General features: G+C 38.9%; 1 protein-coding gene across 3 annotated transcripts in view; it reads left to right on the top strand.

Annotated features, from left to right (window-relative positions):
- The window catches only part of LOC117399591 (nucleolar protein 4-like), a 95,710-nt gene extending 85,683 nt beyond the window's left edge, over nucleotides 1-10,027 (top strand). For all 3 annotated transcript variants that reach the window (XM_033998877.3, XM_033998876.3, XM_033998875.3), the window contains one exon: nucleotides 7,325-10,027. In XM_033998877.3, coding sequence (XP_033854768.3) covers nucleotides 7,325-7,518 — 194 coding nt within the window. In that variant the 3' untranslated portion in view covers nucleotides 7,519-10,027. The remainder of the gene's footprint in view (nucleotides 1-7,324) is intronic.
- The last annotated feature ends 2,302 nt before the right edge of the window (nucleotides 10,028-12,329 follow it).

The raw sequence follows: 12,329 nt of genomic DNA, 5'->3' as shown, positions 1-12,329 counted from the left end.
TTCAGCAGCCTCTGTAGTAGCCTTTCGTTAAATGTGTGATTTTGAAGCTAAATAACAATCAATGGTATTTTCTCCAAAGACACGTTACAAGATGTGAAAAACAATTACCTCCATCTGAATGTACAGTTTCTCTGGGAAATGTCTTGACCCGATCATCAGCCAAAATATAATTTGCTTTTTTTTGCTTTGTCATCCATTTCTGGTATTTTACCTCCAATGCTGAAAACTAGATTTTAGCAACTTAAATCAAAACAATGCAGCACTGACTTTGTCCCACCTCCTACTGTACAGTACAGGTCACAGAAAAGCCAGTACAGACTCTTTGATAGGGTGATTAAAACATAATTGTCATTTGAACAGTAAACAAGAACATTAACCGCTTTGGAGTATTTTTTTGTAAATGTTATTTGTTTAAGAGGGGTTTTGTTTCCCTAAGTGCACACAGGACGGCGAAGGAATAAAAAAAAAGCATATCTAAAGAAAGAAGATATGTCGTTTGCGTCACTTGCGGTGTGCAGTAGTTCATTTAAACAAGGTTTCTTTTTTTTTTCTCCGTACTTGTCCGGTATGCATTGGCCCCTAAAAGAGGTGAATTTCGCGGTGCCCCCTCAATTTCCCGATTTCCACGAAATTGCGATTTAGGTAGACCCCTACTTATAAGGTACTAACTACTCAGCATCCTTCTAATACAGAGCAGTCCCAATAATTAAATTAAAATGCAGTTGTAGTCAGAGTTTTGGTGCTTGGATCACCGTCACTTCCTTGTTTGAAAGCAATACATTTTCATTGACTCAAGCAGCGCCATGCTGCAGACAGAGGTCCTGAGGTCTGTACACATGTATAATATATTGCAGACCCTGATATTGATGTGATCCAGCCATCTGAAATATATTTGTACTGTATCGAATGGAAATGATGTTATATTAAAATGAGCTATACTGTTTAATTATTCTTATTTAACTATCGATCGAAAGGAGCGGTAGTTCCTCGCGCCAAGTTACAGCGAAGTGCGAGACCCGCCAGAGACTCTCTAACTCTATACAACACGGATAGTTTATGTGTTTTCAGGGTATTGGCGCAGCAAAAGTAAATCAGCCAAAAGCACCATTCACTTTTAATTTGTAGTTCCCAACACTCTTACATGAGATGTTGAAAAAAAGTAAGTACATACCTGTCATACAGTAAGAAAAATAAGTTGCCAAAGGAAGGTAAAAATGTCTTTCTTCTTCTTCTTCTTCTAATGTATTTTTTTGCAGATTTTTGCAGACCCCAGGCACTTTTATCCATGCATATGTATATTAAAGGACATCCGACTTTAATGACAATTAATTTGTCAACATGGATATATACTGGGCAACACACTAATTGTGATGTATATATAATTTATATTAAATTACTTATTTCTGTTTTAAAATGTAACATTTGCCTGCAAAAAAACAACCCAAAAATAGTCAGCCAGTTGAGAATTCTCAGAACTTTGTTATATTTTTTATTTCTTGCCATAAAAGCCATAATCCGTCTTCATCATTCTCATTATGAGATTTTGAGCTGGATCTCTGAAAATGTTTGGTTTCCTGTGAGTGTAACGCTCATTATGGTCCCTATTGGCACAAGGAGGTACGATTTCCTGTGTCTATACTGGTCGATGAGAGTAACGCTATTTGTGGTCCCCGCTGGACAAAAAAGGAGTATCATTTCTGAGAATTAGCTATTATTATTATTTATTTCTTAGCAGACGCCCTTATCCAGGGCGACTTACAATTGTTACAAGATATCACATTATACATTATTTCACATACAATTACCCATTTATACAGCTGGGTTTTTACTGGAGCAATCTAGGTAAAGTACCTTGCTCAAGGGTACAACAGCAGTGTCCCACCACCAGGGATTGAACCCACAACCCTCCGGTCAAGAGTCCAGAGCCCTAACCACTACGCCACACTGCTGCCCAGTTATGCTGAAGGATAGCCTATATTTGGTAAAAGTAAAACATAAATAAATAAATACATTAATGTACATATTGATGTATTGATATTTATTTATCTTTATTTTTCACTATCATATAAACAATGACATTTAATACTGTATGAAATGAAAATAAACATTCAACAGTTCTTGTTCAATTGTATATTAGTGAAGATTTTTGTACACAAAGGCCGTCGTGCTTTCATATATTTTTACTTTCAAATTAAAAATATATATTGTAACGACCTGGACAATTGTTTTGTTGCAGGACTTGTTGCCTGTTCAGTTTATCTCGTCTGTCTATGCTACATGTATTGTAAGGGGAACGGGACGCGTCACGGCGCTAGTGAATGGGGAGAATGTTTGTTGTTGTTTATGGGAGTTGCAGAACATTTGAGAATTCAACACCGTCTCCTTTTCTTTGACATACATTAGTTGTTAAACGATTTCCACGTTTTCTGATCTGTACATTCTACTTTGTCCCCAGCATTTGAATAATGCTGAAGACAACGAACATATCCACGTGATGTAAACAATCCAAGTTGCAGTCACGTGACCCCAGCAGGCCACATACTGTGAATCTGTATGTATATTTCCTGTAAAATCAGCTTCAGCGAGTGACAGCTAAACGGTTAAGATACACCAAGGAGACTTTTGTTTAGTTTTCAAGTTGCCTAAAATTACAGGTAGATGGATGCTGTTTGCAATCATTGTACTTTTAAATATGTTATAAATGATGTATTTGTGGTATACTGTTGATGAAATATGAAATCATGATCGAATTTGGATATGTCAAGTGCATTATGCTGAATCAATTATTATATTTATTTAAAAAAAAAATCACTTTAGTTTTTGTGGCAGATTGCTACTGAACATATGTAGCACCCGAGAGGAGCACTCGTTATTTCTGATCAGCCAGGCAGAATACCAGAAGGAAAATATAAACTAGACAACGCTACTATGTCGGGAAATGAACATCGTTTTATTAAATACAGGTGGTAAACTATACTTAAACAGGGCAGATCTAGAATGCACAGTCATGGCAAGCGGTTTGCACTGCCTGTTAATTAAAACAATAACTAAACACAGAATTATAATTTAAAACTAAAGGGCAGTGAGGCTCAATATCTGCACAGAGACGTAGCTCACAAAAAAACAGCAATAAAACCAATACAGCCTGTCTCCAGCACTCCTCTAAAACCCTAATACCTTTTAAAATACTAGTTTAAAAACACATACATGACAAAATGGAGACCAAAAGCGCAGGCAGGGAGATACGGCTTTAAATTCGGTGGCTCTTTCTTTCCTATTTGTCTTTCTACTACCCGTCGAATCAGACAGCTCTGCAACGGACGAGTGGGAGAGAGCACAGCTGGGGGTGTGGCGCCAGGAGAAGCTACGGTGCTGAGAGAGGGAGTGGAATGAGGTCATCCAGGTGGTCGTGGAGTCGCTGCAGGAAAGACCGCAGCTGCTGCCAGAGAATTCCGCCACCACCGGAGGGAGAGTACCCCATGCCGCCAAGGAGGGAGCATCCTATGCTGCCAGCGCCAGAGCCCCAGAGAGAGAGCCCAGCATCGCCAGAGTGCCCAGTGCTACCGCCTCAGAAAGAGAACTCCGTGCCGCAGCTGCCGCCAGAGAGCTCCGCTCCACAACTGCCGTCTGAGAAAGAGTGTCCTGCGCTGTCTGAGAGAGAGTGTCCTGTGCCGCCTTGGAGAGAGTGTCCTGTGCCGCCTGGGAGAGAGTGTCCTGCGCCGTCTGGGAGAGAGTGTCCTGCGCTGTCTGGGAGAGAGTGTCCTTCGCCGTCTGGGAGAGAGTGTCCTGCGCCGTCTGGGAGAGAGTGTCCTGCGCCGTGGGAGAGTGTATCTTTTGCCGCCAGAGCCCCAAAGAGGGAGCCCAACGTCCTTGTTTCTTTTTTCAGGTCAAAGAAGTCCCCTGGGTCGACATTGTCTATACCTTTTAGGATTTTGAATGTTTGAATCAGATCGCCACGTAGTCTTCTTTGTTCAAGACTGAATAGATTCAATTCTTTTAGCCTGTCTGCATACGACATGCCTTTTAAACCCGGGATAATTCTGGTTGCTCTTCTTTGCACTCTTTCTAGAGCAGCAATATCCTTTTTGTAACGAGGTGACCAGAACTGAACACAATATTCTAGGTGAGGTCTTACTAATGCATTGTAAAGTTTAAACATTACTTCCCTTGATTTAAATTCAACACTTCTCACAATATATCCGAGCATCTTGTTGGCCTTTTTTATAGCTTCCCCACACTGTCTAGATGAAGACATTTCTGAGTCAACATAAACTCCTAGGTCTTTTTCATAGTTCCCTTCTTCAATTTCAGTATCTCCCATATGATATTTCTAATGCACATTTTTATTGCCTGCATGCAATACTTTACACTTTTCTCTATTAAATTTCATTTGCCATGTGTCTGCCCAGTTCTGAATGCTGTCTAGATCATTTTGAATGACCTTTCCTGCTGCAACAGTGTTTGCCACTCCTCCTATTTTTGTGTCGTCTGCAAATTTAACGAGTTTGCTTACTATACCAGAATCTAAATCATTAATGTAGATTAGGAATAGCAGAGGACCTAATACTGATCCCTGTGGTACACAACTGGTTACCTCGCTCCATTTTGAGGTTTCTCCTCTAATCAGTACTTTCTGTTTTCTACATATTAACCACTCCCTAATCCATGTGCATGCATTTCCTTGAATCCCTACTGCGTTCAGTTTGAGAATTAATCTTTTATGCGGGACTTTGTCAAAAGCTTTCTGGAAATCTAAATAAGCCATGTCGTATGCTTTGCAATTATCCATTTTCGATGTTGCATCCTCAAAAAAGTCAAGTAGGTTAGTTAGACACGATCTCCCTTTCCTAAAACCATGCTGACTGTCTCCCAGGATATTGTTACCATATAGGTAATTTTCCATTTTGGATCTTATTATAGTTTCCATAAGTTTACATATAATAGAAGTCAGGCTTATTGGTCTGTAGTTACCTGGTTCGATTTTGTCTCCCTTTTTGTGGATCGGTATTACGTTTGCTATTTTCCAGTCTGTCGGTACAACCCCTGTGTCAAGAGACTGTTGCATGATCTTGGTTTGCGGTTTGTAAATAACTTCTTTCATTTCTTTGAGTACTATTGGGAGGATCTCATCCAGCCCAGGGGATTTATTTATTTAAGAGCTCCTAGTCCCTTTAACACTTCTGCCTCTGTTATGCTAAAGTTATTTAAAATTGGATAGGAACAAGCCGACATGTGGGGCATGTTGTCCGTGTCCTCCTTTGTAAAAACCTGTGAAAAGTAATAATTTAATATACTTGCTATTTTTTTTCATGATTGCTTTGTTGTATCACAATGTGAGTTGCTGCTTGAAAGTCTTTATACACCTGAGGGAAATTATCTACAAGTTAAACCACTTTTAGTCCACACAGGCTGAATCCATTTCACTAATTTTGTGACCCTTCAAACAAATCATTTGCACCTGAGCTGATTTAGGGCTGCGGTAGCAAAGGTGTTGAATACTTATGCAACTGAGATTAATCTGTTTTTCTCTGGAGGAGCGTATGCGCTCGTTAACCTAGGGGTCACGAGCGAGGATATAAATAGGGGTCATAGCTGACGTGATCTGTTCCTTGGTAAATGGATAGTGCTGAAAACCTACAAGGAGTCTGTGTGCTGTTTCGTTAACCGTGAGTTTTGTCTTGTGTTTGTTAGTGTTTTGTTAACTGTTGTCTGGTTTTTAATAGACTACCAGTTGCACGATCCGGAGCTGTAGCGAAAGCCAGCATAAAACCGGACATCACTTTCACCCCTGCATTTCACAGAGAACTGTATTACACCACTTGCACGTATTCACTATCACTAGGAACTGTGTTCGTATTTTGTGTTTAGTGTTGGTGTGTAAAACTGGACTTTTGGTTGCGGGTCAAACCCGGGGAATTACAAATACCGAGTGATACACGCCACTGTATCACTCCAACATTATTATTTACAGGTGTTTGCCATAAGGCTCTGGACATTGTTAAGTAAATCAATAAACACCCTTGCACCTGGAAATCATTGTCTGTCTGTTTTGTATCCGCTTTGCACTGCACTCACCTGTATTCACTTACCACTTTGCCACAATACTGTAGATATATATATATATATATATATATATATATATATATATATATATATATATATATATATATATATATATATATATGGCATGATTTGAGCCCTAACTACTCATACTTTCGCTCCAACTACATAACCGCTATGCTACACAGATTCACATCTTAACCCTTTCAACAGGCTAGGCTACTATTTACATTTACCCTATCCAAAGGGCAATACATTGCCTCAATATAGGTTAAACAATTTTGCTATTGGGGCACTCGAGTGGCGCATCCAGTAAAAGCACTTGCGTAGAGTGCAGGATGCGCCCTATAGTCTGGACGTCGCGAGTTTGAGTCCAGGCTATTCCTTTGCCGACCGAGGACGGGAGTTCCCAGGGGGCGGCGCACAATTGGCCGAGCGCCGCCTGGGGGGAGGGAGGGTTAGGTCGGCCAGGGTGTTCTTGGCGCACCGCGCACCAGCGACCCCTGTAGTCTGGCCGGGCGCCTGCGGGCTTGCCTGTAAGCTGCCCGAGAGCTGCATTGCCCTTCGACGCTGTAGCTCTTGGGTGGCTGCATGGTGAGTCTGCAGTGTGAAAAAAAGCGGTCGGCTGACGGCACACGCTTCGGAGGACAGTGTGTGTTCGTCTTCGCCCTCCCGAGTCAGCGCAGGGGTGGTAGCGGTGAGCTGAGCATAATAAAATAATTGGCCATTCCAAATTGAGAGAAAATAATAAAAAAATAATTAGCAACGACTAAATTTATAAAAAAGAAGAAAAAAAAATTGCTATTCACGTAATGTGCTTGTGTGTTATAAAGTAAAAAAAGAAGTGATATCTGAAACAAAAACACATTGGAAATGTGAAAAAATGCCAAGTTACCAAAAGTGCCCAGCCATTTAAAGTAGAGATATCAAAAACACAAGCCAAGTTTCAAGAAACCATTGGGGCAACCTTGCCCAGCACAAAGCAAATAGGCACAACTGTAAAAGCGGTGGGGGCCAAGGTTGCCCCAATTGTGGCTTGTGTTTTTCAGGCAAAATAAATGTGGATCAAATGCATGAAAAACACAAGCCAAGTTAGTAGTTCGTTTCCTGACAATTTTTGAAGAGACACGTTTCCACGTGTATGCAAAGCTAAAGTCAAATTCACATTTTCAATTGTTATATTATTACTCACCCCTCCAACTTGAATAGTGTTTTGAAGCACCCTTTGTTCTAAATGCAATTTGTTTCTGCTTTATTTTTACAGGACCTACTGATCTCAGCATGAAGAGACAATTAGCACCAAGTTCAGGCTCCTCAAGCAATTCTGGTTCACGGCCCCAGCTAAACGCCACTGAAATAAATGCGGTCAGGCAGCTTATCGCGGGATACAGAGAGTCAGCAGCGTTCCTCCTCCGCTCAGCAGATGAACTAGAAAATCTGATCTTACAACAGAACTGACCTCTGAACGACACCATGCTTAAAGAGATGGTTTCCATTGAAGTCTTTCTTATTTTGTTCTTGCTGCCTTTTGGTTGCACTTTTTCTGATTGTAGAAGCCCCTTTGTTTTTGACTGCCATAACAACACCATACTGCCCCTTATCCCAGAAACAGTGTCACACAACAGTGGCTGCTTCGAAGCGTTGACCTCGGATATTTCACACGGTACCTCATTGCTTAGTCAGATGCTTTTCCTCCTGTGTCAACAAAACAAACAAACAAACATACTGCAATGGATTTTTTTGTTATTGCTGTCTTAAGTGAGTGAGCAAAGAATTAAGAAGATAATGAGAAGTACAAAAGGGTCTAACATGCACGTGCAATATTATTGATGGGTGCTACTGACTGTTTTCTTAGACTTTGACTTAGAAATTTTTTTTTATATTAGTGTTTTATTGCGTTATTGTACAGAAGTGATAATGTGGGACCAACTATGTGAAAATCAATCATTTACTTAACCCTTGAAGGACCAGACATTTTAGATTTTACAGTCATTCCAGCACCATGTGACTCTTTTCCATGTGTGTTTTAAATTTATTTTAAAAAACAAAATTCACATTTGATTTAGTGAAGTATGGGGGGAAATAAAAGCCTTTTTAAAATAAAACTTCCTTATTAGAACTTGAACTTGGTTTGTTGTAAAAACAAAAAATGGCCTCATAAAACAGAGTGAAACGAAGGAGAAAGACAGTTCTGCCAGTACCTTTCTCACTCTGTCACTCTGTTACTCTGTTACTGTGTTACTCTGTTACACAACCCACACCAAATATTCATGCCTTTGTCCTTTTTATAGGGTGTGACCAGGGGTAATTGGCAATCAATCATTCAATTACCATCTGACCACATTCCACACTTTTCAATAAACCAATTCAACAATTACACCATCCCCACACCAATTAAACAATTACATTAACCTGTGGCTGTGCATAGGCAGCCACAACACACACATTTCTTAGTGTGCAGGATCTCTGCCCTGTCACATCTCCCCTACTCTGCCACAATATGTGTGTGGCTACTTTGTTCAAATGTTAAGGTATAAATGCATTTAAACATATCTGGAGTCAGTTTTCAATACAACGTAGTAGCACTTATGAATCATAGCAAAACACAGTAAGGAAAATGATAAAGCCCAGAAACATAAACATAATCTTGAATTACAAAATAGCACAAATATTAAAGCACATTGTCAATGTGGGTCCTGAATTTCACAGAGAGTGTTATGATAACCAACGATAAAACAAGAACGCAAATACATTGACAAACTATGTACTGTAATGCTGTTACATTCTGGCATGTCAACCTGATTGTGGCCCTTAAAGGGTTAAAAGCTTCTAGATGACCATTCCATGTTCAGATCCTGTGTTTCAGTCCGTGGCAACTTAAGGGTAGAAAGAACAGACTACTGTGAATCAGAGAAGTGTGGTAAGAAGGGAATTGTTTAAATGTTACTTTCTGATGGATTAATTTGGCTCTGCTATTGAGATCCTATTACAGGTATGTAAGCCATATAGAAGAGTCCAGACAATACACTACCCCCCCTCCTCCCCCCCCCCCCCCCCCCACCCCCATCCTCAGTCTAAATCCCTGCTGTGCTGATTTGCAGCTAGGAAAGGCTATATACACTGTAGGTAATATCAAAGTAAAGCAATGGTTATTCTACAAGTACGGTATCTGAGCTAGCTCCTTGAGTGCTGCTGCTTTAGTTTTTATTATTATTATTATTATTATTATTATTATTATTATTATTATTATTATTATTATTATTATTATTTCCTTTTCCAGTTTATTTTACCTGTGGGATGTAAAATATCGAATGTTGCAAGGTTGCAAGTGACAATCTGAAATCTTTGCACTCTTCTGTATATTTTTCAATTACAAACTGCAATTGAATTGATGCTGTTTAATGCTTCATAAGTAATTTATATATCGTCCATGCTAAATTCGGCACAAACCTGTTGCAACTGGATGCAGTTCTCACAGTTTTTGTAGTTGTATTTTATGGTCTGTAACATATTTTTATACTGTTGAGTATATAGGTGTTTGGTTTGAGTTCAGTAAAAAGATGTATTACACGTGTTGTAAAAATATCTTCAGTTTAGCTTTTTGTGGTAAAAGAAATTGAGATTCTTTAATTTTGACAGTGATATAGCTTAACGGATTGCTTCTACGTGCATATGAAATCTGCCTTATTACATGTTAAATCTTATTTAATTTTTTAAAAACTGTTATTATGGCAGTTCATATAAATATAAATATGTTATTACTGTTTCTGTTTAATAACTGACTATGATTGTGACCAAGTAATGTGCACTTTCTATTGTAATTGTGAACACATCCATGCATTTTCTAGTGTTTCTTACGTTTGTTGCTTAAAGTAAACTAAATGAATTTTTTTGTGATACTGTTGGTGAATATGTGAAAAGTCAAATTAATGAGATACATGTGGTTGAATTTTCAATAAATATCATTTAAAGAAATTGTTTCTCGCAACAAATAATATAAGTTGGGAGCAAGCTGTCAACCTTGTAGCTCCCATAAGTCTTAACTTCTGTTTAAAAAGATCACCACCACCACCCATCTGAAGTACAGAATATTTCTAATTAAAACCCTTCAGGAACACTGGTAAACTAGGCCCAAAGGGTACAGCACCTCCAACTGAGCCAACCAACACAACTTCTAGTACTCGTCAGACAAAGTAAATGTGGTACTTTAAGTCACAGACTGCTCAAAGAATGCTTTCAGATATAATGTGAAGAAAGTTAATATGTTTATATAATTTTTTTAACAGTACTGGTCAAGAAAATATATATTTTTAAAGTTTTTTTTTTTTTTACAAAGATAGGAAATTAACTCGTAGTACTGTACAAAAGTCACAAGGTAACAGCACTGTAATATGTGATACCAACCATTTTTACTCTTACCCTTGTCTTCTTTTGTCAACTAAAATAAATATTTGTGAGGGTATGTATATGATATGGATATGATGTTGATGCTGATTCACTTTGATCCTTTAAGACTTGACAAAGTTTTGAAATCTGCACTTTTGAGCTACTAGGAACCGGACAAGCTTAGCTAGGCCGAATGGCCTCCTCTCATTCGTACAGTTTATTCTGTTCTTATCCTGGGTGGCTTTGCTGAAGGTATTTGATGATGCTGCAATGATAATGTAGCCACGACTTCAAGGGGTAATGTACTAAAGTGTTGTGTCTGTCACAATCGCTGCAAACCAGTTGGAAGTGTAGGGTGAAATGTACTAAACAAACAACGCTATTAGCATAACTTTAACAAATGCTTTAAGCCTCAGTTCTTATTTGCACTTTAGCCTTAAATGAATATGTAATTCTGGGCGTTCCTGCAAATAATAATAAACTTTATTTTATATAGCGCCTTTAAAAGCAATCATCTCAAAGAGCTTTACAAGACAAACACAAATCACAACAAAGAAAGACAAAGATAAAAACATTCACAAAAATGCCTGTCTAAAAAAGTAAGTCTTTGAGCTAGATTTAAAAGCACTCAAAGTGGCTGAATCCCTGATTTCTTTAGGAATGGTGTTCCAGTTTTGGGGCATAACAACAAAAGGCCGTCACCCATGGAGCGCAGACGAGCAGAAGGAACACATACCAGTCCAGAGTCAGCTGCATGAGGGAGTGTAAATAGATAAAAGATCAGATAAGTACTGTGGAGCCAAACCATGCAGAGCCTTATAGGTAAATAGAATTTTAAAACTCGAAACCTGACAGACAACCAGTGCAAGGACTCCAAAACAGGAGTGATGTGATCACGTGCATGTGACCTAGTCAGGATTCTAGCTGCTGAATTCTGAACATATTGTAATTTTGTAAGTGTGCTTTTAGAGACGCCTACGAGCAGGGCATTACAATAATCTATCCGTGAGAAAACAAAACCATGAACTAGTTTTGAATGGCCCATCTTAGTACATCTACACCTAAGTTTAATAATAAAAATAGGTGGCCCGCCTCTCTGGTTATAACAGAATCTTAAGTGTTTTTCAAAAATGCCTCATTCATAATGTATATTTTCTTCAATTGTACAGCATGTTGTGTCTTAGCTCAGTGCATTTAAACGTTAGAATTGTCCATAACTATGGAAACCAGATGAAAAGAAATAATTCGGAATTTAAAAAGCTTGTGCACTGCATGGTTTACTTCCTAACTGATTACCAGTAACAATAAGGTTTGAAGTGATTTTTTATTTTACACATTAACAGTTGTGTGTACAGCATGACTGCATTGTGGGCAATAGTTTTTTGAGCATTGTGAACGTGTGGGTTGCAGTGTGTAGGTGTAGGGTTGATGCAGGTGCTCCAGACAACGACAAACACAAAGTTCACGGTTCAAGTTCTTTTTATTTTCTTTAGTGGTCGGCTTGACCATTGAAATAATAATACTGGCTCTACCCAACTATGGGTATTGCCAGCGTATAAACCAAGAGGTTGCAGTCCCAAAATAATAATACAAAAACACAGACACACAACACAGATACAGACCCGTCTCCGGACATTGTGTGCTCTAGGTGCAGGTATAGTGATTTAACAGTGGTGTTTGTTTGAATACAGGTGCAGTGCAGTCCGGGTTTATCGCTGGCTTGAAGCAGCAGCTCCTGGATTCGTATTAGCCGTCTGGCAAAGACAAATGTACACAGTTACACAAAACACTTCACTCACGATTCACAAATTGATCACTTCCTTTCTCATTACTAGTGGTAAACACATCAAAAGGAACAGATTGCTGGGGCCACTCTCCCTAAA

Source organism: Acipenser ruthenus, chromosome 4 (assembly GCF_902713425.1).
Source record: "Acipenser ruthenus chromosome 4, fAciRut3.2 maternal haplotype, whole genome shotgun sequence".
NCBI classification, from domain to species: Eukaryota; Metazoa; Chordata; class Actinopteri; order Acipenseriformes; family Acipenseridae; genus Acipenser; species Acipenser ruthenus.
Note: the sequence above shows the minus strand (reverse complement) of the source record. Positions and strands in the feature narration are given on the sequence as shown.